Source organism: Pygocentrus nattereri, chromosome 12 (genome assembly GCF_015220715.1).
Source record: "Pygocentrus nattereri isolate fPygNat1 chromosome 12, fPygNat1.pri, whole genome shotgun sequence".
In the NCBI taxonomy this organism is placed as follows: domain Eukaryota; kingdom Metazoa; phylum Chordata; class Actinopteri; order Characiformes; family Serrasalmidae; genus Pygocentrus; species Pygocentrus nattereri.
The window spans coordinates 33337924-33363820 of record NC_051222.1 but is presented as its reverse complement, the minus strand read 5'-3'; the positions used below and the strand labels follow the sequence as shown (position 1 = coordinate 33363820).

The 25897-nt window shown below is 41.0% G+C and overlaps 2 protein-coding genes across 2 annotated transcripts in view; one reads left to right on the top strand and one right to left on the bottom strand.

The window, feature by feature from the left end:
- The window catches only part of LOC108442218 (complement C3-like), a 72416-nt gene extending 58581 nt beyond the window's left edge, over positions 1-13835 (top strand). The window contains exons 30-41 of the mRNA XM_017722158.1: positions 1442-1603; positions 2710-2769; positions 3652-3742; positions 4945-4993; positions 5481-5568; positions 5710-5796; positions 7154-7259; positions 7483-7575; positions 9185-9256; positions 9440-9523; positions 11096-11243; positions 13420-13835. Coding sequence (XP_017577647.1) covers positions 1442-1603; positions 2710-2769; positions 3652-3742; positions 4945-4993; positions 5481-5568; positions 5710-5796; positions 7154-7259; positions 7483-7575; positions 9185-9256; positions 9440-9523; positions 11096-11243; positions 13420-13564 — 1185 coding nt within the window. The 3' untranslated portion in view covers positions 13565-13835. The remainder of the gene's footprint in view (positions 1-1441; positions 1604-2709; positions 2770-3651; positions 3743-4944; positions 4994-5480; positions 5569-5709; positions 5797-7153; positions 7260-7482; positions 7576-9184; positions 9257-9439; positions 9524-11095; positions 11244-13419) is intronic.
- Positions 13836-20340: 6505 nt separating this feature from the next.
- On the bottom strand, positions 20341-25632 carry dnajb1b (DnaJ heat shock protein family (Hsp40) member B1b). Its single transcript, XM_017722159.2, has 3 exons — positions 25066-25632; positions 22059-22639; positions 20341-21145 (listed from the first exon to the last, which is right to left on the bottom strand). The coding sequence occupies exons 1-3, from the start codon at positions 25283-25285 to the stop codon at positions 20912-20914; spliced, it is 1035 nt and encodes a 344-aa protein (XP_017577648.1). The 5' UTR covers positions 25286-25632; the 3' UTR covers positions 20341-20911.
- Positions 25633-25897: the final 265 nt, after the last annotated feature.

The window sequence follows — 25897 nt, the reverse complement described above, 5'->3', positions numbered from 1 at the left end:
AGAAAACTTTGAGTAGTTTTACAGGGAAAGGAATACCGCACAACTATTCTTAGCTAAAGCCCAGGCTTATGTATTAATCTCTCTAGTCAAATGACCAATACACAGCTGAAAGTATTTAGTACTCAGATGAACTTGAACGTTGACTGGAGGACAGAGACAGTTCCAGAGACAAGTGACTTTTCTGTGGAGTCATGTGACTTTGCTGTAGAGTGATGTGACGTTGCTGAGGATTCTGGGTTATGGAGTTTGAGTCCGTCTGAGGACTGACAGAATGCGTGACAATCATCATTAGCTCATAATGAAGAACAGCAACACCTCATTCATTATCTAACAGTAATATCTAGAACCAAGTGAATTTGATGGCAGGATACATACAGATTTAAACATTTCCATGAGCCCTCCTTCAACTGACCCTGCCCTCAGGAAGACTTAAAGGAGAACTACTGTTCAGAAGAAACATAGGCACATATGCTCCTGCAGACAATAATGGTGTTTTCTTTTCTAAAGATAAGAGTTTTCACTGCATGTGAAAGTGAGTATGAAGTGAGTATACTGGTCTGCTGAATACTGTAGCATTATAACAGTTGTCCCATTTGTAGGCTAATGTGTAAATTGGCTCATACTGCCATATATGAAGATGTGCATTAGCATTTTAAGGTTTCTGATCAAACCAAACACATGAAGGAGACCAGTCAGTAAAATGTGTGATATCCCCAGGCTTCTCTGAGGACATCTGTTCCTGTGAATAGAAATGGGTATAACCCAATATAATTTAGACACTGCACACTGTGTAGTGTATTTCACTACTGTTAGACGTTTTACACTCCATCAGTCAATAGTTCAGCAGGAACCTTGTCAGATTCAACTGTTGAGCAGTTAATGTTGAACTGATCGGTCATTTATGAGCAGTAATTCTAAGAAACCATAGTTACCACGTAATTCTCTATGAGACTCAGTAGTTATTGTTTAGTTAATAGTGAAATGTCCTAATCAGGTTTTACCTTTTAACCACTACGAAGGTGGTTGGTTAGTGTAGTGGGTAACATGCCTTCTACGCTGCAGACTGGGGTTCAATCCCCACCTGGGCAACACCCTACACTATACCAATAAGAGTCCTTGGGCAAGACTCCTAACACCACCTTCGCCTACCTGTGTAAAATGATCTACTACTGAGTAGTTAACTAGTAGTCCTTGGTAGTAAAGAGTAGTTGCTTAGGTGTTAATACAGCACTACTCATTCTTTTCTTTACTTCCTAATTAGTTACTTATTGAAAGTGTGTTGTAAAGTGTTACTGAAAATCATTTTATTCAAGCAATTTAACATCAAGATATTTGTCCACCAATGTTTATATTTACCTGATGGCCTGTTATAATGCCATTTTATGTTCACTACTAATACAGTAAGAATGATGAATCTGTTTGTTCTCCTCTACACCCTCAGGCTACTGCTGTGGTCTTTCAGGCTTTAGCAAAGTACTTAATAGAGGTGCCACCAAAAAGCATTGGAAAAGGCATGGAGGTCACTGTCACCTCTACTGAAAGATCAAGCAGTTTCAAAAATGTGTTTACCAAAGCCAGCAGAGGTTTACAGCGTTCTGGCAGGGTAAGGAGAAAACTATTAGTGCTTTATTTTCCTTATGATAACTATACCAACAAAAACATGTTATGATTTCTGATTTATTTTGGCTTGAAAATAGCTAAAGTCCTTTCATGTTACCTTACATTAAACTTTTAAAATGACAATTTTGGAGAGGTTTTGTTTTGACAGTGAAATGAAATATGGAGATGAGGAAAGAAAAGCAGGCTTGAGTTAGCAGTCTATGCCATTTCTGAACATTATCATTATAACTATAGTACAAAACCAGTAGTTCAGAAGTTACATGATGCAGTAATTCCAAGATTTTTCAGGTGCATTTCAATGCTCCCGCATCTCAGAGATGTTCTGTTGACTTGGATGACCATTGTCATTTTCAAGAACAGTGTTTGAGATCTTTGCTTTGTGATATGGTGCATTATCACACTGAAACGAGCCTTTAGAAGATGGTAAATTGTGGCCATGAAGGGATACGCGCGGTCATCTCAAATAGACTGTGGTATTCAAGTGATGACTGATTCATATTAAGGGGCCCAAAGTATGCCAAAAAAACATGGTCTGCACCATTTCACCAATTCTAACATCCTGGACTGCTGAAACAAGGCAGGTGGGGTCCATGGATTCATGCGTTGGTGTCAAATTCTGACCCTACCAACCATGTGCCTCAGCCAAAACTAAGATTTATCAGACAAGGCTATGCCTTTTCAGCCTTTAGCTGTTCAGTTTTCATAAACTTTGCCTACTGCAGCCTCAGCTTTCTATTCTTGGCTGACAAAAGAGGACCCCAACATGGTCGTCAGTTGTTGTAGCCCATCTGCCTCAAGGTTTGAGATGTTGATGCTTTTCTGCTCACCAGAAATGCATAAAGTGGTTATCTGAGTTACTGTTTAGCCTTTCTGAACCAGTCTGGTCATTCTCCGTTGTCCTCTTGTGTGTGAAAATCCCAGCAGTTATAGAAATACTCAAACCAGCTCGTCTGGCATCCACAATCATGTCATGGTCAAAATTACAGAGATCATATTTATTCAACCTTCAATTACATATATATTTACGATTATTTCACTTGTCAAGATCATTTTTTGCAGTGCCAGTTAATATTCTGTTGCATTCAACAGTTCCCAGCAAGCGGAGATTTAAAAGTGGAAGTTTCAGGGGAAGGTGAAGGCTCCATGTCAGTAAGTCAAGTGCTTATATACTCACTCTATATGGAACAGTAAGAAATAGGACTGCATGGTAACGGCTAAAATAATCACTATTATTTGGCTCAATTGTGAAACCACTGTTATTTATCGCAATGAAAAAAATAGTTTTACCAGTTTTTATTGCAGCATATCTTTATAAACCAACAGTCAAATTAAGAGTGAAACTTTAATCACATTAATTGAATGTGTGTTTTACATACTGAACAAAATTAGATTCAAAATAAAAAAATAATCACGCTGCCACAGTATGCAACCAAATAGAATTTAGACGTATACATGCAAAGAAAAGGCAATTACATTATGCTACGAACCAATAGCCAATAAACCTAGTTTAACTAATCTCACTGATATATTACATTTACATATTATATTATAAGCGGTGGAAGGGTGGTGGGCTACACGCTCTGCGATAGAGTGAGGAGCTCGGTCATCCGGGAGGAGCTCGGAGTAGAGCCGCTACTCCTCCGCATTGAGAGGAGCTCTGATCATCTGATCCGGATGCCCCCTGGACGCCTCCCGGTGGGGGTGGTCCAGGCACGGCCTACCAGGACAAGACCCTGGGGTCGTCCTAGGACCCGCTGGTGGGATTATAGCTCCAAGTTTGCCTGGGAGCAGCTTGGGGTCCCCGGGAATGAGCTGGAGGAAGTTGCGGGGGGACAGGGTCATCTGGGATTCTCTGCTCTCCCAACTGCTACCGCGACCCTATCTGGACTAGCGGTCAACGATGATGATGATGATGATGATATTAAATTTTTTTAAGTCAAAAATCATGATCAATTATGCAGCCCTATTAAGAAATCAAACACGATATAGTTTTAGACAGATCAGCAACTCTGTTTCCATCGTGTCTTCCAGGTCATCACGTGGTACTACGTCAAACCTGACGAAAACTCCACAAAGTGCAAGAACTTCGATCTGGATGTGCAATTTATCAGAAACAAAACACGTATGTACACCTAAGATAAGATAAATAAGATAAGAAAATAAGATTTTATTTGGATTTTATTTGAATATTTATTACAGTTTCACTGGTGATTCATTTACAGTCTTTGGCTTTGTCGTGAATTGATCCATCTGCATATTACAGCAGAGTTACTTATGTCAGCCAGTTTTCACTTAGTTACCTAATCAGTGGAATTAAAAAGAGTGTCTTTTTGGGAAATGCAATCTCCCACAATGCACTTGTGCCTAGTGAACTCCATAGGCCACCACATCAGCTGAATGTTGGTTGACCCTTTATTTTAAGTGGTCCTTTTAGATGAAACACTAACTCTCAGAAACACATGTAGGTTAGGATTAGATTCTGAGTTGATGTTAAGGTTAGGATTAGGGCTAGGTTGAGGGTTAGGATTGATTTTGGGCTGAGGTTAAGATTAGGGTTAGCATTATGGCCCAGGGTGAGCGTTAGGATTAGGTTTCGGGTTAAGGTTAACGATTGGGTTGGGGTCATGGCCAGGAAGCATATCTGAGGAAGCAAAGCTCAACAGACTCTCAAACAGCATCCAAAACATTGGGGGGACCTTTTTTCTACTCACCTGAAATAACAAAATCTGAGGTTTGAGTGAAGCTGGTTTATGTGGTATTAGTTTATGTGAAAAATTAGATCAAGCCAATTCCAGTAACCCCCATTCTGTTCTGCCTCTTCTCAAACAAGCCATAAGTGTCGCTATTCCAAGCTGAAAGAAAAACAATGGCAGGCATGATGTGATGTTCTCCTGCAAAAGCTGGTTTATTCCTATGCTGTGGTGATGCAGGTGGTTCATATTGTACTTATTATTTACAGGCCTGTAAACACAAGCACAGGTATTAGTGGTGCGTATATGGAGGTATGTGGTGTGTCCTCTCTCTGAGGAGACTCACTTACAGGATACACACCTAAACATGACCTGCGATGTTTCTGTGTCTGAATTTTTTTACTCAGCTTTGATTTGACTGTGATAATGGGCAGCGAGTGAGGTCATCCATTTATCAATTGTGTACCCATGTGCCTTTGTGTGTTTCGATGTTTTATTGCTGGGATTTGTTTTTGTCTCTGCTGTCCCAGAATGCAAAGCTAGCTGTTTGTCAATAGTGTGTATGTAATGTATGTCAGGAATGAAGTGAACACATCAAAGAAAGTTATTTGAATTTATAATCTACTTTTTGCAGCTTCCTATGCGGGTGCACATGCAAGCTATACACTTTCCATAGAGACCAAGTAAGTAAAGCGTAGATTTGCTTCACATGCAAAAGCATCCAGGAGTTTTACCCTAGTAGTAAATATAGGTTCTAGCTAGTAGACACCTACATCCATCAGCGCTTTCAAATGTATGTAGAATTATTTGTGACATTTTAAATGGTTAATTTCTTAGGGCAGTAAATAGTTTGAAAAAGTTTCAAATGTAACATCCTTATTTTATAATCTTAGATGTAGCAGTCACTGTAATAGTAAGAGAATTATTAGTAGGGAATTATTACTCCCTATTAAATTTGTGTATGTATGTATGTAGAAGAAGAGATGTTTTGCTATGATGAAGTTTGATTAAGCATTTGTCCAGTGAGTGTACAGTGAAGTTTGGTGGAAAGTTTTGTAATTTGAAATCCAAGCAGTTGGAGTACAGAGCAAGTAGGGCTGTTCATTTTAAAGCATTTTAATGCTTACTGCATGCTCCCAGGTCATCTCATGCTGACTAATTCCACTTTAGGTTTCTGAATGACACAGAATCCAGCATGACAATTCTGGATATTGGCCTGCTGACAGGGTTTGTACCAGATACAAGCGATCTGGAAAAGGTACGAGATTCTTGCAGCAAAAAGAGGATATGAATAACGTTTCTGTCTGAACTGAGATATTCAGCCTGAATAGTTTCTTTCCTCAGCTACTTTATGGAAATGTAGCATAGTTTGGAAAATGACTGGTCTTTATGTTTCCAGCTGATGGGAACAGACAGGTATATCCAGAAGTTTGAGATGGACAAACACCTTTCAGACCGAGGATCCCTCATTATCTACCTAAAGAAGGTAGTACATTCATCTAATCATCATCATGATGCTCATTCTACAGCACATCTCATATCTATACAGAATGCAGCCCAAAACTCTTCCTGTTTAAATAAAACTGCACAAAACAATGAATTATATATATATATATATATATATATATATATATATATATATATATATATATATATATATATATATATATATATATGTATGTATATATATGTATATATAGATATATATATATATATATTTTTTTTTTCTTTTTTTTTTTATTAAATAAGAACTGTGAATTGGAGTTGGGCAGACTATATGATAGTGTGGTATTGTTATTGTGAAATATTTTGCAATAAATATTTTTCATTGCCTAAGTAAATCATATTGTTAGTACATTTAGAACACTGCTTTATCTTCACTTGTATGACAGGATTTGCAATGAAAATTAAAGGGGGCTAAGTATGGATCCTTGGAGCACACCACAGGAAACACATTGCCTTTCAGAAACAATCTTTCAATGAAATATGTAACAAACAAAAGCCAAACATGTTTTTAAGCCTATTAAATATATTATGACCTAAATAAGGAGGGAGAGAAGAACGTATTGTTAACATTTAGTCTAAAATCATCAATTAGCTTCACTAATGATGTTTAGGCACTGTAACCTCTTCTGAAACAATTTCACAGATATGTTTTGCCTTTCAGGAAATATTGTAACTGACTGAATACGAATCTCTTTCTATTTTTTTTTTACATAATAAAAGTTGTCAAAGCTGGCACAACCCCAATCTTGTCATCAGTTGATGGCAAAAGGGCTTTTTAGTATTAATTTATATTGTCTTTAATAGCCTACACCATTCATTTTGACTGTCATTGCTTTTTGAATGTTTGGGTAATCTGCCACACGTATTTTCCAAGCAGTTTTAAACATAGTTACAATTTTGTAGAATTATGATAAATTCGCTGAAAAAGTAATTTAATGGAGATTTCATGAAGAGCATATATTGCAGGCATCAAAATGCCAATATAAAGCTACTTTCTTGTAGACCTTACTATCAAAGTAAATGTGCTGGACTGCTATTTTTAACTGTTACTGTGTGAACATTTGTTGGTCAGTATTTTATTAAATAACGGTTAATATTTGCAAAGTTGTTGTATTGAAAACAAAGGCTAAAATCCAAAATCAGCCAAAGAACCACATGTATAATGTAAATAAAATCTATTCGATTTTTTTTATAATCAATTCGACCTTTTTTGGTTGTTGTTTCGTTGTGTATTTAGGCATTCTTGCCTACAGACTGTGCTGTCAACAGAATTTGTAAAGTTGTTTTTATTATCTCAACTATATGTTGTGCCTCTCTCTCTCTCTTTCTCTCTCCAGGTTTCAAATGTAGTTAAAGATAGAGTTGTTTTCAGGATACACCAGATGTTACATGTTGGTCTCCCTCAACCAGTAGGAATCACCGTATATGAATATTATGCTCCTGGTAAGAAAAAAATGTATACAAAACAATCACAGAGTCATAGGAATAAAGTGTGAATGAACATGTCGAGGTTAATTCTGACTGCTTTGTGTACCTAAACTCCTGATTAAATGAATAAATAGTCCTCAGGGTAGAATAAAAAGCAGGTAACATGTAAAATATAGATCCTCTTATTGACTTTTTCTCTCACATATTTCACAGATATTCACCGATATTTGTATTTCAGAGAACCGCTGTGTGAAGTTTTATGACGCAGCTGAGAGAACGAGTGGAAAGCTTTACACCCTCTGCCCTACTGAAGTGTGCAGCTGTGCTGAAGGTGCGTCACAGCATGGTGGTTTCATGTGTTTGAAATGGGGTTGTAGATAAATGAAATGAAAGCCTGGACTCTGGGAGTTCATAAAGCTGCAATGGAATATGATATGGTTCCCAAACTTCCAGGACAAATCAAATATTTGCCTGCATCAAAAAGCATTAAAAAACCTTAATCACATCACAAATCCTGTCTGGTGTAATAATAAGGATGACACTTTAGACCACTCTTCCATTAGCACTGACTCTCCCAGCTTCCAGGATGACCACTGTAGAATGTCTGTATGTGGCTGAGACAGTATGTGGCCAATTGAGTGACCAATTCTCATTTTGGAACATCAGATGAAACGTTTTAATAGACACAGGAACTCTGACTGAAATGTGCAGCCAGTTTATGAAAGAGTGAGCTAGAACGTACAGGAACTATCGTACCTGATAGGATTTATGCTGTTATTAGGCATGGGCACACAATCAAGTGTTAGATGGGAAAGTGTATTTTTTGTCCCTGGGACCTGATGTCCTCAGTTTTTTTCTACTTACAAGACAGTTGTTTATTTAGATGAAACATTATCTGCTGTCTGTGTTTTGATGAACCCATTTACACTCAAAGAGTTAAAAAAAGAAAGAAAAAGGAAATTTAAAACATGATATTTTAACAAATATAGCTAAAATTTTGCAAACTAACCCTCGTATTTCATATTTGTAATATTGCTCAAAGTCAGAAATTTTGAAAAGAAAAACAATAATTTCTCTCATAAATACCACATATCAACTAGTTGGCCATACAGAATTTTAAATTGCCAAAAAGTAAAGAATGACCCTTTTTCATTCAATGAAAAATTGTCATAAACAGAACAGAAATTGGCGAAAAAATGTATACAGTAATAGCCAAACTTGTAGCCCAACATTTTGACAAATTTCAATTTCTTTTTCTGATTTGTTGTTTTCAAATATCCACAATATTTCTCCATCCTTTAAAAGGATAAGTTTAGGTTTTTGCTTGGAATGCAATTTTTTAACCAATTCATAATAAACAAAACATTAATTCTTCATAAAACACATGTAAACTTTACCAAGGAAGTGATCCTATCAGACCAAAGGTTACAGAAAAGTACAATAAGAAAATCATTTTAATATAAAAACTACAATGAGCTGGAATAAAAATCTGGTTAAGAAATCAAATTACAACAATATTTAGATCATTTGTGAATATTTGAGCAAATGAGTGTCAAGTTATTTTCTGTATTTTTTCCTTGTTTTTCCAAAATTCAGACTTGGAGTAATATTAAAGATATGAAATATAAGGATTGTTAAAAGTGCAAATTTTAGTGCATTGTCTATCTAATTGCCCTGATGCAAAATGTAATATGTGGCCAATTTCCTTATTGTATATTTTAAAGCATTTTTGGTATATAAACGGGTCAATATCAATTGAGGCAAGTTTAATGTGTACTAGTGTGTGTGTGTGTGTGTGTGTGTGTGTGTGTGTATGTGTGTATGCTTGTGAGTGTGTGAATAAGATACATTTGAAACATGAGATTAATACAATAAAATATAAATAAGTTACAAATACAACCTCTTTTTTGTATTGTACTGAACTGTTACTCCCCTGATAGCGAACTGCCCTCAGCTGAAAGCTCCAGATGAAGATGAGCGCAAGACCCAAGCCTGTAAAAACCATGATTTTGGTAGGAACTGACGCTGATCTGTATCAACATGGAGAAATCACATTTCACTATATTAAATATAGATTGGTTATTAGTGAAAAAAGAAATATTATTCTCTTTATCAGATTTATAAGTTCTATTTTGAACATACAGTGCACTATTTTTTCTCTTATCTTTTCACTTTTTATCTTTTTTTGTGTTCAGCTTACAAGGCAAATCTAAAAGACATTAAGCAAACTGGGTCCACATACAGCTACGTCTTCACCATAGTACAAATTCTTAAAGAGGGTAAGTAACTGTGGCTGGCAAATCCTTGATCAGCCATTTCAGTTGTTTCTAAGTTGTAAATAAAGAACTATTTTAACCATCATAATGAATCAAAATAGTTACACAATTGTTGTTGTCAGACTGTAAAAACTACACACACTGCACATTCATACTGGATTACAATTTACATTGAAACTTATGGCATTATTCAGTGCTAGAGAATGCATCCCAGCTAGTACAAGTAGTCCAATGTACCCTTTACCTAAGATGCTACCAGAAAGATACGGTGATGAACATAGGTGCAACATAATGCAACGTAAGTGCCAATGCATTAGCACTCACTTAAATGCTTCACAAAGCAATAGGTCTTCAGTTTAGATTTGAAGACCAATCTACTGGCTTCTGTCAACCAGTGGATATTCATTAGCATTAGTTGGGTATCATCAGCATAGCAGTAGTACAAGAAGTCATGTCAGGATATTACATGACCAAGAGAATGAGTGTAGAGTGAAAAGAGAAGAGGACCCAGTTCCAAGCCTTGTGGGACACCAGAAGATGACCTACATAGACTGTGGACCCTTTCCATGTTACCTGATGAATGCCTCTCAAACCACTTCCACGCAGAGCAAGCAAGGTTAGAGCAGAAAGAGAGGAGGATCTTGTGGTTGACTGTGTCAAGGGCTGTAGAGAAGTCAAAAAGAATCAGAAGTGACAGTTTGGCTGGTCCTGCTGCCTGGAGCTTCTCAGTCACATGTTTGAAGCCAGACTGTTTGGAGTCACAGAAAGTATAAGTAATCACTTGAATTACAAAATTACACCAGCTCTTTTAGGGCAGGGGTTCCTAATCCCAAACATTTTTCCACTGTATCTTGTCAAGCTCACCTGAATCAACTCATTAAATAATTAACAAACACCTCTGGGTCAGGTGTGCAGAGACACCACCAGTGTGTCTCAATTCAGGGGCTGCATCCCGAAGTCATGTCCTTCTGTAGAATTTCAACCCCTTCGGAAATTCAGGGGACTCCTGTTGTGTGGACGAATGATGTTTATTGTTGAGTGCTCAAGGTCTCAGACACACAGCTAGCCCATAATACATCGGGCTAACACAGTTAGCTGGACTGATGCCAAGAATAGGCCCAGCTCATACAGAACAAGGAACAGGTGTGACAAACAACCATATAGGGATAAACAAGAATAGACAGTCTAAATGCTGTCACACACTAGGGACGGCCTAGTTGTATCATTGTGATGTAATTGGCCTTCAAATGCAGTCTCCAAAGGATGCAGCCCCTGAATCGGGACACATCTCACAAAAATGTGCAGAGCTCAGATCACCAGTGCTAACAAAACCAGTCTCATAGTTGAAGGATCTGTTGTATTATCTGCTTTATGTATAAGTTTATGTTCCATATAATGTGTTTTAATATGTATGTGATCTGTGTAAAAACAAATAAATGTCAACAATTCAGACACAAGGCTGCACTGCCTGGTTCTGATTCTTCAATTAGGGAAGAGGGGTCTAACAATTCTACATATCGCATCTGCAGTTTATTGGATCCATCATTAATGTATGTGTGTGTTTGGTTTGCTCAGGATCTGATCCAGTTCAACCCCAAGATCAGAGAGACTTTTTGGTTCATGATAAGTGCAGAACTAAACTGAAGCTGATTAAGGGAAAAGACTACCTCCTCATGGGGCCTGACCCACAAAGGATTCAAGAAAAGAAAGAAAAATTGCCAAGGCAAGGGTTTGTCCACCCACTTGCATACACTTAGTAGTTTGGACCACACAAACTGAAAAGTGTCCTACCTCCTTTCCAATGACCACTGCTAAGCGTCCTTTTAAAGGAAATTGACAAAATGTCTAATATTTAAAATACACTTGAAATAGTGTTTGGGGCTCCTTTGTTTTATTTTGTTTTTCTTTACTATACAAAACAACAATAACAATAGGTATTTTATTTATGGGGCTGGGCAGCTGGAACCATGTGGGTGAGCCACCATTTTTTAAAGTACTCAAAGATTTTGGAGTCTGTCATAAGACAACAGGCACGAGCTCCTCAATGCTGGTCTAATTTATATTTTGAAGGCTTGTGATGAGGCAGATGCGTTGCCCATCACCAGAGTGTGTGTGTGTGTGTGTGTGTGTGTGTGGGTGTGCAATACTTACCTGAACACCTACCTGTGATACTCACCTGTTGACAGTTACCTTGAGAGGCAGAGCAGAAAGAACTCACTCATGAATGTGCGAAGGGCCCACGGCTAGCTCATGAGAGGGGTGATGTCTGTAACCTAAGTCACAGAAAGCGGAGTAAGACGGGGTAGCAAATGTGTACACTGCAGCTAGACACTTGTCCATAATGGGATCTTGAGGCCTTGTAATATCGGGTGTGCTTTTATTTATCCTTGTTTTTAATCCACTCTTGTGGGACAGCAACACCCCTGCTGAGGAGAATGGAAGAGCTCAGGTAATGCAGGGGCGGGGCTAACTCTATAAGAAGTGGGGGAAAGGTTCTGGGAGGAGGCTGGCTCAGATACTCACCTCAGATTGTGAGGAGATTGAGGAGTAGAGCAAAGCTTGACAATTTAGTCTTATGGCCTTGCGGCCTAAGACTACTTATACTTACCTGTGCTGCTATAGAGTCAGGTGAACATTTTAACCCTCGTTTATTTTGTTTGTAAATAAATCACGCCAGTGTTTGCAAAGAATCATTCCGAGTCGGTCCATCTTCAGCCTGCATCTGCATTCCTCATACCCATTCAGCTACAACTACCCGGTGACTTCGTGTCTCCTCATGGAGTTCGGCGAAGCATCTTCACAAGGCTATTTTCCCCATTGCTTCCATGTTTGACTTGATATTGGCTGAGCCGTCATACGTCTTAATGTTCAGCCCGACTAAGTTTCCCAGGGTGTTAACTTACTTAATCTGGGGAATCTCATCCCTCCCTCTGGTGTCTTCATGGCAGAGATCCTACTCCATAAGTCAACATCGATTTGTGCAGAATTTTCTTGAAAGAATTTGGCCTGTACTCACACTATACTCGCACCTCTTCAGCTAGTTGACCCAGCTTCTCAGATTTCACTGCATTTGGCAAAGCCTTGGCCAAAGTGCTGATGCACCTCAGACTGGTGCAGAATTAATGATGGTGTCAGCACAGTGTCGGAACCAAAGGCTATCCCCTTCAACCTCAGGCATCCAAAATAACATTATTAGAACAGAAATCTTTCAGTACTAGCTAAACACTTACACTAATAACTGTTCTAAGTCCAAGTTCTCAAAAGATGTCAAAAAGGAATACAGCTCAGCCCAAGTTTAGCACCGGCCATTTTATATTGAATGAGGACAATGCTGGCAAATTTGGCCATTTACTGACCATTGCAAAGTCTTTATCTGCCTCTGTGGTTACTCTTGTTTATGCAAGTGGATTATATTTTATTTAGCCTCCCGAAAAATCCCCCACAAAATGAGTAGCTTGTATGTAATGGCTGTTTTAAGTTAAATGACACTTTTTTGATCCCACAACCGGGAAATTCCACCTCTGCATTTAACCCATCCGTGAAGTGAAACACCACATACACACTAGTGAACACACACACTAGGGGGCAGTGAGCACACTTGCCCGGAGCGGTGGGCAGCCCTATCCACGGCACCCGGGGAGCAGTTGGGGGTTAGGTGTCTTGCTCAAGGACACCTCAGTCATGGGGATCGAACCGGCAACCTTCCGGTCACAGGGCCAGTTCCCTAACCTCCAGCCCACGACTGCCCCCTTTGACTGGAAATAAATCATAAGAAAATGAATAACTGAAGGGAGGTCTGGGGGAGCGTGAGTGTTCTTGAGAGACGAATGTTCATTGTTCCATACGTGCGGTCGTCCTTTAACTGTGTGTGTATCATGATGTCTTTTTTTCTTTTCCAGATATCGCTATTTGTTTGGATCAGGGACTTGGGTGGAGTACTGGCCCACAATCAGGGAAAGCCAGGAGAGCCAGGAATACAAAGAAATATATAACAGCCTGAGTACACTCAGCTTTGTTTTAATCAACCATGGATGCACCACCTAAACCTTTTAAAAGCATTTAACTTTCGGAATAACGGTTTGCTTTTCTAGCCGTACCTACGCTTTCTCTAACAGACACGCTGATATGGCCTCCGACTTTTAGTCGTGTCACTGTTGGCTGCACTCTTGACTTTTGCTGTGTTTGGCTGTGCATTTTTAATCACACTGGTTTCAGTGTTTATTGCAGTTTGGACTTTGCTGGATATCGACTGCCTCACATGTTCATTACATGTTGCTTTAAACTTACAAGGAAATAAATCAATGAGAGCATCAAATGTCTGTGTGGAGACGCCGATCAGTGTCTGATTGTGTCTAATCTGAACGATTATTTGAGCAATTTTATCAATCAAAGTAACAAATACTTCAGTTATATGTGCTCGAGACTGAGGAGCCTGGGGGGAAGAGATCCACCAGGGGGGTTTACTCTTTTTAAGATCAGCTGATTTAGATTGGACGTTTTTGTCAAAGGATAATGGTGTTGAAGAAAAGTGTGTGTGTGTGTGTGTGTGTGTGTGTGTGTGTGTGTGTGTGTGTGTGTGTGTGTCTTTACGGGTGAAGAGAGTACTGCGTTTGTTTTTTAGAGGAGAAAACAGAAAATAAAGATTATCATATGTAGGTTTAGCCTAGTTCGAATTATTAATAATTTTAATAATAATAAAATACGTTTTACCATAATGTCATTACTATAATCACAAAAACTTATTAAAATGATTAAAACTTATTTCAGCTGATATTTCAAGTGTTTCTATTTTTCTTAACCCAGACAGCGACTGACAGGGTTGCTGACCGCACGCCGCTGTGGACGGATGGAAACCTTTTATTTCTTAATTGGTAACTTTTCAGCAGAAGGAAGAAACATACTTTATTTTTAAAGTCAGTCTATGGAACCAGACTTTTTTCAAGTCATTTTTGGATGTTTCTTTCAGTCCATTCATCATTAAATTTACACACAACGATAAAAATGGAGATATGAGGTTTTGTTCCAACAGCAGTGATCTAATAAGCGGCTGTCTGCACTCAGTGGCACTTCTCATCAGAGCTGCGTGGAAAACAGAGCAGAACCGATCGACTGCAGTGACGTGTGAACTGCGTCCGATTCATGAAACCTCCGTGTGACGTGGAAATGAGCAGAGATTTGAGGGTAGAAAGAAAAATCAGCTTTAGAGTGTGAAATCAAGCATCAGCCCACCAGCGCCTCATTTGCATATCATTTACATTAAGCACGGCCTAAGTCCAGCACGCTTCAGTAGGCAGCCAATGAAAGGACGGCATTTGGCAGCTCAAGAGACGACAGCTGTGCTTGTAGGTGGTGTTTGAGGTGGGTTCGGAGGTGAGTGCACAGCTCCCTCTACTGACCAGACGTTACAGTGCTGAACTTGCAACAAATGGAAAGAATAAAATGTGAAATGAACAAAACTTCCTACATTTTTAACACTGTAAAATGATGCGACTGCAGAGTGTAATAATATTAAATGCTGTATTATTGCAGTGCATCAGATGGCATACCATGTAACATGTCTTTACATGGGAATGGAATAGCTGCAGCCTTTATTTACATCAATGTGCTTATAAAATGAGTACATCCACTTTTGTCCTGGATTGCAATGTCCAATTATTAGTATTACTGTGCATTTTTATTTTTATTCGGTATTTATTTTATGATGATACTGTTAATAGTCTTGGTTAGTCAACCACAAACCAAGCATGATTGTTAAAATCAAGTCATGTAGGTCACAGCACACATCACAAAATCTTAGGTGCAAAGCCCCCTTGTAGCACTGACCACCTCCTTGTTTCTGCGCTCATTGTCCACTTTATCAGCTCCACTTACTGTATAGCTGCACTTTGTAGTTCTACAGTTACAGACTGTAGTCCATCTGTTTCTCTGATACTCTGTTACCCTGTTCTTCAGTGGTCAGGACCCCCATGGACCCTCACAGAGCAGGTACTGTTTGGGTGGTGGACCATTCTCAGCACTGCAGTAACACTGACGTGGTGTGTTAGTGTGTGTTGCGCTGGTCTAAGTGGATCAGGCTATATAAAAATATCCAGCCAACAGCGTCCTGTGGGCAGCATCCTGTGGGCAGCGTCCTGTGACCACTGATGAAGGACCAGAGGATGAGCAACACAAACTGTGCAGCAGCAGATGAGCTGTCGTCTCTGACTTTACATCTACAAGGTGGACCGACAAGGTAGGAGTGTCTAATAGGAGCCCCAGGAGCCCCAGTCCTCCAAGAACTACCATGAAAGAGGTCATTTGACTGAAATGCAAAGGCACTGTAGACTGGGGTTCAATCCCCCACCAGGGCAAGCACCCTACACTATACCAATAAGGGTCCTTGGGCAAGACTCCTAACACCACCTTGGCCTCCCTGTGTAAAATGATCAAGTTGTAAGTCGCTCTGGATAAGAGCGTCAGCCAAATGCCATAAATGTAATATTAAAATCCCAGCCACATAACTTCAGACTCATTTCTCTTTTAACTCTAATTTGTTTGCTGTGGGTGAGAATCAGAAAAATTATTGTGAATATCAGTTTCTTTTTTACAGGTGAGTGATAGATTCTGTCATTTTAGGCAAAGGTATGTTAATGCCTCAAGAAGCTACGAGAAATTACATTCAGGATAACCTGCATGCAATGAGCTTCTGTATAATGTGCAAAGCCAACTCCCAAAAAAGTGTGGACAAGATGTGAAATTCAAATAAAAACAAAGTTATAATAATAAATGTTCTAATAAATGTTTGGGAACAAAAAAATGATCCTGTTTTAAAAGCAGATTTTTTTTGTCTTTTGTTATACAAGTTACTTTATACTTTTTAAATAGGAAACAGTTAATACTCTCTCATACCATGACAGATCCTGGCTTTTACTTCCATTTATTCAGTTATTTCCCTAAACAATCTGAAAGGTCAACTCATCAGACCACCATACACGTTACCACTGTGCATCGGTCCATTTCAGATCAAGTCCAGCTCAAGTCCAGAGAAGTTGACAGGGTTTATGGATGTTGTTGACACATGGATTCCACTGGACATAGTACAATCTTAACCTCATTTTGTGGATGTAGCGAAGAGTAGTGCTTATTGACAACAGTTCTTCAAACTATTCCTAGGATGATGATATCCATCGCAGAAGCATGCCAGTTTTTAATGCTGTGCCATCTAAGCGGTTGATGGTTGCCCACATTTATTGTGGTTTTTAGCCTTGCTCTTTACACACAGATGTTTCTCCAGATTCCCTTCATCTTTTGATGATATTTGGCACCACAGAGGGAGAAACAATTCGTTTTTAATGACATTTTACCTACTGTTCCAAGTTTTTTGTTACTGGGTTTGTACAGGAATGTGAAATACACTAGATATGCTATATATAAAGCCGAGCCCCTAGGCCTGCAGACTGCTTCTACAGACATTAGTGAAAGAATGGGTCGCTCTCAGGAGCTCAGAGAATTCCAGCGTGGTACCGTGATCGGACGCCACCTGTGCAACAAGTCCAGTCGTGAAATTTCCTCACTACTAAATATTCCACAGTCCACTGTCAGTGGGATTATAACAAAGTGGAAGTGATTGGGAACGACAGCAACTCAGCCACGAAGTGGTCGGCCACGTAAAATGACAGAGCGGTCAGCGGATGCTGAGGGGCATAGTGCACAGAGGTCACCGACTTTCTGCAGAGTCAATCACTACAGAACTCCAAACTTCATGTGGTCTTCAGATCAGCTCAAGAACAGCATAGAGAGCTTCATGGAATGGGTTTCCATGGCCGAGCAGCTGCATCCAAGCCTTACATCACCAAGCGCAATGCAAAGCGTGGAATGCAGTGGTGTAAAGCGCCGCCACTGGACTCTAGAGCAGTGGAGACGTGTTCTCTGGAGTGATGAATCACGCCTCTCATCATAAAATGATGAGATTTTTTGTTAAAATTGCTCTAAAATGGTTTCAGCCCAGTTCAGACTTTTCATCGTAATTTAAGTAAATTTTTTTTTTTCCAATACATCTTACAAAAGGCATCAGAAACATGGTTATAAATATTTATAATAATGAATTATACTGAATTACACTTTATAGCTATCTTTATTACATATTATGAATTGATGCATTGTAAGTAGTGTTAATAACATCTTATACTGTCAGTGACAAAGAAGTCAGTCCCAGCCAAGACAAATGCCCTGAGATATCCAATCATTTATTAGAGCGTAAAGTCACTGTGGACTGAAAGCATTAGCATTTCAACTAAACAGCCTCACCTGAGTTCCACCGTCCGAACACAGATGCTCTGACACGGAGATGCGCTATCAGATGCGGGAGGTCTGTCCAGAGCCGGTTTACGAGGAGTCTGGCCGCTTCCAATTTCCCTAGTTATGTCAAAAAACAGGAGGCTAAACAGCAGAGGGCGCCTGCGAGCGAGTCTTCAATGAATGGGAGTGAATGGAGCTCACCGATGAAAAATGAAAAGTTAAAACTGTTCATCACTCGCCCAGAACCTTTCTTTAATTTTAGTAAGTAGAAGGACGTGTTTCACTAAATAAACAAAGAAATCTCACCTGCATGTCTCTTTTCTGCAGTAAACGGGTTTCGGGCAGCAGGAGGCAGGCTTCACCCCAGAGCGTGATGAGTGATTGACAGGCGGAGCAGCTCATTAGCTGACGTCATGGACGTACATGAGGTGCCGTTTTAAACTCCTGTAACTCGAGTTTGAAAGCTCTGAAAAATGTAACAGTGTTACATTAAAAATGTTTAAGCAGTTGTAAACTATGATTTTGCTCAAGTGCTCCATATGAACCCATTCATTCTGGACTCGCTCAGGAGCGCCCTCTAGTGTTTGAGAAACCCGGGAAGACGTTGCAGATTGATTATTCTCTTGAATAAGTTCTCTGCCGTGGCTCCGTCGTCTGCCGCAGGATACTATGTTTACCGGGTTCCCCCTGAGCTCCGCACATCGGTAAAAACAGCCCACAGCGGCAGATGCACAGATTCATAGAGTCCAAATGTTTTTTTATGATTTCCACGTCAGACTAACTTTTCTGCTCATGTTAGAGAAGCTACCAGACATGGAAACTGCTTTACTAGTGTTATGATTTGTTTTGGTAGTGAGAAAATTGACTATTTAATAACAATAAACATTACTGAAGTACAGGCTCACTCAAAGCAAAGGGGTTTTGGTCTGAAGAATCATGTACTCGAGTTAAAGTAGAGACCCCCCAAGGTAAAATATCACTCCAGTAAAAGTAGAAGTTCCTCCCTTTAGACCTCCACTTGAGTAAAAGTACTAAAGTATTTCCCTTCAAATGTACTTAAGTATAAAGTAAAAGTACTGAAAGAGTAATTCTGGCTCTGATGTCCTGTTATCATTTTTATAACCAGACTGGCTTCATGAACTCATTTCAGGTGAAAGTCCTCCAGCGTCTCTCTTGGTAAACCAGTCTTTTAATAGAACGTCATTAATTAGTGACGCTGACGTCTATTAAAATGATCAGAAGCACAAAACACTGAAGGTAAACAGTTTCCATCAGGGAGAACCTGATGCCCCTTCAGGTGCCCCTGAAGGACATGACCTGCATCAGGTAAACTTTGAAGGACAGAAGGTCTCCAGGACCAGGATTGTGCACCCCTGCTTTACTTTATAGTGATTCCTTAATGTTTTAAGTCTAACCTGCGTCTTTGATTTTAGTTTCTGCGTATCCACAATGCATTTACATTCATTTGACCAGCAGATGTCGCCAAAACATCAGCGTCACTGCAGTGCTGAGAACGATCCGCCACCCAAATAATACACACCACACTTCAAACACAAAGTCTTTTTATTTTCCTCTGAAATCAACCAGACATCCAGAAACCCAACACAAAACAGCTTTCGAATGTAAACCCGGCTCATGGAACGGCCACAGGTTTTTTATTTTATTTGATTTTTGGCGTCGAGACATATTTCGCTCTAAAGGTGCATCAGTGATTCAGTTACCCAGTTTAACGCATTTCCATTGGTCACTGTTGATTTTAGTGACGTCAATTTGACGCTCAACTAACTCTCAAGTTTCATATCACAGTGTTTCTGGTGCTGAGACACAGACGTAAGTCTTACTGAGAATCCAGACTCAGAAGTTGGAATGGGACATGGGAATTCCTCCCATGAATGACGGAACAGGATCCCGTCTGAAGCAGTTCATCATTTTGTAATATTCATGAATGAGGAATAAGCCACGCTTGGTACGTTAAGAGGATTTTGGAGACCCATCTGGTGGACACACGTAATTGCACGCAACACAAAGAACATTCGCAACACGGGCTGCGCTTCGGACCCCTTCCTCGAGCAGGTCAATCTGGTGGTTGACAGAATTCAAAGAGAACTCGGTCAAAAGCTGGTGAGGGACGTGTCCCCCAAGGACGTGAGCGGATTACCTACTTCTGTCATTTTGCATTTGAAATGTAAACGTTGAGCAGGACCTTCTGTTTGAGTCTCTGTGTGTGATGTTAATGCATAAACTCTAAATTTTACATGATTATTTCCGGCTCAGCAGGGCGACTCGCAGCAGCTCACGCAACGTATTTTAGTGTGCTTTTCTCCTCCTGACTCCTCCTGAATTTAAAAATCTTACATAGTGCAGCTTTAAAACAGATCACGTGTTAATATGTCTGGGCGCACATCAAGGACTTTCCAATAAACTTCAATATGGAACAAAATAATTTTATATTTATATTAGTTTACATATTAAAATAGCTTTAGCATCTAATACATCATCTTCTTTGGCCAGAGTGTAACTCTATACAAAAATTAAAAACAAGATAAAACTACAATAACCAAGGTTTATTCCAGTACATCACTGTTGCCTGTGCACAATGACATGCAGACATCTGGGAAGAGTATATTCACAATAGTACAGAAAGTAAACAAAAGCCAACAAAACCACAAAATATACATATTCCAACAATGCATATGAGAAAGAGCCCATTTCTTTGAAGGGAAAGAAATAAACGACCTTCATGGTTCCACGTGAACCGCGAAAATCTTCCATCGGCCACTTGATATCAGCAGCACGAACAGGTGTGCCTGCTATACATTTGGATGGCAGCTTTGATGGAGTATTTTTTTGATGCCGAGCTCATGCGAACGTCCGAAGAGAAGGAAGTACAGCAGGAAAGATTTCGGTATTCAGTACAGTCTCTTAGAGTCTCTGTACGTAGAGACTTTGCAGCAGCCACTGGCTTTTACAGTCCAGCTGGCTTTACAGTGCAGCATTATGGAGCTTCGTCCTCCGGAGGGTTAGACAGGAGAGCGGGACCTGAGGCGACCGTGACGACGCGCTTGCTCTCCACAACCATGGCGACGACTGTGGCAGAACGGGCTAGAAAAGTGTTCAATACGCAGGCAGGACTCTAGCGATGGTGTCCTTGGCGTCCTGGCTTAACCTCTCGGGGAATTTGACTTCAAAGTCAACGACCAGGTCGCCACGGCGATCTGGGCTTTTGGGTAAAGGGAGTCCCTCGCCGGTGATGCGCCTCTTCGTGCCAGGTCGGATGATATCTTGCACGGTCACGGAGATGGAACGGCCGTCCAGCGTAGGAGCTTTGACTGTGCAGCCGCAGAGAGCCTGAAAAAGAGACAGAGAAGATTTCACCTACAGTATCGATTCAGTCTGGCACTGATTTCAGGCAGGTGATTCAACTGCACGAATGATTTATTCATTTTTTACTTATACTAGAGCTCAAGAGAAGTACGTGCTCACTTTGGACCAAAATACAGACGGGTTGGCTTTCAAACATTAAATCCAATCACTTGCAGTGTTGTTATTGCCGATATTCTACGGACTGGTAAACCATTCAGTATGAATTCAGTGCATATTTTTATATAACTCTGATTTTCACTGAAACAACAGTAGCAAACTTTCAGATTAAGATGCAGAGAATCGTTTCCTGAAAAGAAATTAAGTAATAGCAAAAACTTACATCCTTGCAAGTGAAAGCAGGTCAGATCTAGTCAATATTACGCATATTTTAGGGTAGTTGTTAAATAATCAAATAACATTACTTCTAAACGACCTATTGCTTTAACTGTATTTAGAGAAACTGTCGTATTCTTTTGGCAGATAATCTTGCTTGTGACAAATACCTGAAACAAGTTCAATTATCTGCCAAGACAATTCCACCACATAAAATGATAAACTTTGTAAAATAACCTACAAATAAGTTAAACACTCATAATATTTTTACAACTGTCTCAAAATGTGAACTACGAGATATCAACTCGATTTAAGATGATTTCACTTGCCAACATAAAACGTTATGAGATAACGCAATGACTGTTCAACACACTCCAACATGGCAGCAACTGGCTTTGTACCGTTCCAGATTGTTGCCGTTTTTTGAGAACTCTTGCCTTTGTTGTCTGTTGGAGAACATGTGTTTGCAAGGTTTGTCAGTGCTTACTAGAAAACTTTCAGGTTTGTTGGCGTTTGTCGAGTAACACCAGGTCCACGAAAGCTGCCTGGGCTGAATGACACTCACCTCCTTGAGAGTCACCTTGGCTGGGTAGACGATGTCGGACCCGTCCCGTCTGAACACCGGGTGTGGCTTGTCCTTCACCACAAACACAACGTCGGCTGGGATGTTAGTTGGTGTTTCGTCGCCCTCTTTAGGGAAGGTGATCTTGGTGCCCTCCTTCCAGCCTTTCTTCACCTCCACCGTGAGGATCTTGTCCTCGGGCCGCGTCGTTCTGCCGTCCGGGTTCAGCCGCTTGCGAGAGATCTTCATTTTCTTGGTGCAGCCGCTGAACACTTCCTCTAGGCTGACCCTGAGGTCATGGGTCACAGGCGGGTCTTGCTTCTTCTCCAGTCTCCCGCCGTGGCCGCCACGCATCCCGAAGGCCCGCGGGCCTCCCATGCCTCCCATGCCTCCCAAGCCACCCATGCCAAAGCCGAACGGGTCGTCGACGTCCATGTCCTCGTCGCCAACGCCTCCGCGGCCGAAGAGGTGCTCGAACGGATTCCGCCCGCCGAAAAACTCCGTGAACATGGCATGAGGGTCACCCTGGAATGAGTAGGTGAAACCACTAGGGCCATTTGGACCACCAGAACCGCCCTTCAGTCCTGCAGAGACAGATTACAGTTTGTAGTGTCAATCAATTGCTGGGAATCTGTACCAGATATAATGTGCCTTTTCTACAGACTCTCCACCACATTTTACCCTTTGACAGCACAAATATTGGATCAATAACAGTGAGAAGTGCTGTGAATGATAAGCCATTAGCTACACTACAGCCTCTAGATGGCTGACATGGCAATAATAATACATAATGATTCTAATGCCACTGGGCGCACAAAGAAAAACAAGCATCTCCAAAATGGCCCTACTGACATCCACAGTGCTCCCAGAAAAGCAGACCACAGCCCTGTCATAGCTGGATTAGCTCAACCCAGGAAGGTGCTTTAAACTGTGTGATTACCAACGAGATCTTCAGTTTTAATCCAGTACAAATCTACAGTTTTTCCTACTAGAAAGTACTAATTACAGAGCGAATTGTGGCTGAACTCAGAGCTCCCCAAGTGACAGCAGTCCTGCTTGAATCGACATCTCATTAATGTAATAACAACACCGGATAGTAGAAAACTATCCATTTATTTCTGTGACCTGACGACGAGGCTAACAGCTAAAACTGGGCTTGATTTGACCCAATTCCTTAATCCTCAGGTTCATGACAAGACTTCTGAAATCCACATTTTTGGTGATGCAGTGCAATGTTCTGTCTTATTGGGTGGCATTTGGCAAGTTTCGCTTTCATGGCACTTTGACTGGTCACTTAAAGCGGCGTAATTGTGCAGGATTGTGCACAATCATTTCAAACTGCCGTTTTGACATAATTTGAAAACATCTGTTGTCCTTTATGTTGTGTGTAAAGTTCATGATGAGTGGACCAAAAGAAATGGCCCAACATGACATGGAAAGACTTCTGGTTCCATTGACTTACATTGAAAGTAAGGCAGGTTTTTTCCTTCTCCTGTAAAGTTGGCATTTTGGAGATACAAAGGTTTGATCCAACAATAGCCATTGTGTATATATGTGCACACGCACACGCGCACACACACACACACACACACACACACACACACACACACACACACACACACATGAGTGTGATTGAAATTCACCTACAGTGTAGATCAGGGGGTCTAATCTTGTCCACAAAGGGCCAGTGTGACTGCAGGTTTTCACTCCAAACAAGCTGAAGCACATATGATTCTACTTTAATCAGCTGGTCTTCAAACATTTCACCAGGTGACCTCCTGCTTTGCTGGACTGAAACCCTGCAGGCACACCCGCCCTCCGCGGATAAGACAGGACACATCCGGTGCACTCAAACAATCCCACAATGCACCACAGCAAGCAGTGTACCCTGGCAGACAGGGGATGTTTACAAAGCCCTGCATGGTTTGTAAGTAATGACCAAACCTGTGTAACGTTTGTGTCTGAAATGGACCACATAGTGACTATACGGTGATCTAGCTTTTCAAATGTGGCGCGTAGTGATTCAGCTCGCCGTGTCTTCTAAATCCTTAATTTTGTCTGTTCTTATCTAACATAACTAGAGTGAGTGGAGGACGCCAGTCCAACACGTAGACCTCTTTTCCCCTCTTTCTGGTTGTCTGGTTCTCTCAAGCATTAACGTGCTCCATTAATAGAAGTGCTGACAGCTCTCAGCTCTCCGCCCTGTTTGTCAGAAGCTTCCAGCATGCGCCAGAACAACTTCACAGAATGCACAGCATGCGGAAACAGCCAGACCTATTATATATGTGTGTGTGTGTATGTATGTAGGTGTGTGTGTCTGTGTATCAGATCAAAACCTTGGATCTCCAAAATGCCAACTTTACAGGAGAAGGACAAAACAGACCTTACTTTCAATGTAGGTCAATGGAACCAGAAGTTTTTCCAAGTAATTTTAGGTCATTTCTGTTGGTCCATTCATCATGATCTTTCCACACAATATATAGGACCATGGGTATTTGCAAATGATGTCAAAAACTGGAAAATGACAAAAACTGGAGATACAAGGTTTGGTTCTGACAGCAGAGAGAGAGAGAGAGAGAGAGAGAGAGAGAGAGAGAGAGAGAGAGAGAGAGGAGGAGGAGAGAGAGCGCATTACAAAGCAGGGCTGCGAGTCTAGACCTGTCAGTTATTTCCAGCTCTCGGACTGGATTAACTGGGTGTGGAGTTGCTGGAGGACTTTCAGCGAGGCTAAACTGGAGCTGAGATAAGACCCAGCACAGCCACATCGCCAGGAAAGCCTGCGGAGCCTCAGCACAAACTACTTTACCCGCAATCCGACCCGTCAACAGCCTCGATACTCGAGTAAAACCCTTCTGAGAAGATCTAACTTAACCGACAACAACTCTACAGGAGCCTGCGCAGGTTAGGACCCTGACAGCGGCTCCGGACACCGCTAACCAGCTAAGCTACTACAGGTCGTAGCTCTTACGCTGGAAGACAACGCATTTAGCGTAACGTCGCTGTCACTCACCGTCTTCTCCAAATCTGTCGTAAATGTCCTTCTTCTTCGGGTCGCTCAGGACGTCGTAAGCCTCGGCGATCTCCTTGAACTTATCCTCGGCTCCCGGAGACTTGTTCTTGTCCGGGTGGTATTTCAAAGCCTGTTTGCGGTACGCTTTCTTGATTTCGTCTTCGGACGCGCCCTTGCTGATGCCCAGAACGCTGTAGTAGTCCTTCCCCATCTTCACCATCTACGGAAAGTTCCTAACCGCCGAGTTAAGCCGAAAATGAGGCAGAATTCAACCGCGCCGAGCGTCCAAAACTGTCTGACGTCGACTGTTTTGCTGCCTTTCAGCCGTCCTTATCCCAAACTGGCTCGTTTTTGGCGGATATCCCTTGTTTACCTCCGGAGCGCCTCTTTTCTCTCTCTCCCTGGATGTGACTGTGAGTTCCGCGCTGCTCCGCGCTTTTCAACCGTCGCAGAAAGTTCGAGAAAGTTCTCCAGCTCTCCGGCGCTTTCTCAGCGTTTCCACCACGGCCCTCCCCCAGAACGAGTCTCGCCTTCTGATTGGACGACCTCGATGTCACGGCATGTCAAACGCGCTATGTAACAGAGGCGAGAGCCAATGAGCGTCGCCCAAGAGCAAGCACAGCCGTAACTATGGGAACAACGTGGCCTGGCATATTTTCAGTTTCAAACTGGGCCACCGCTACAACGCTACTGTTAGCAACTGTTGATTTTTTGGGGGTAAATTTAGTTTAATTTGCTGGAATCGAAGTAAAAAGGCGTTTGGTGAGGTATTATCTCAGTAGATGTTCGCGTCTCTTCATTTATACACCTCAGAATTTACTTGGAACAGGTC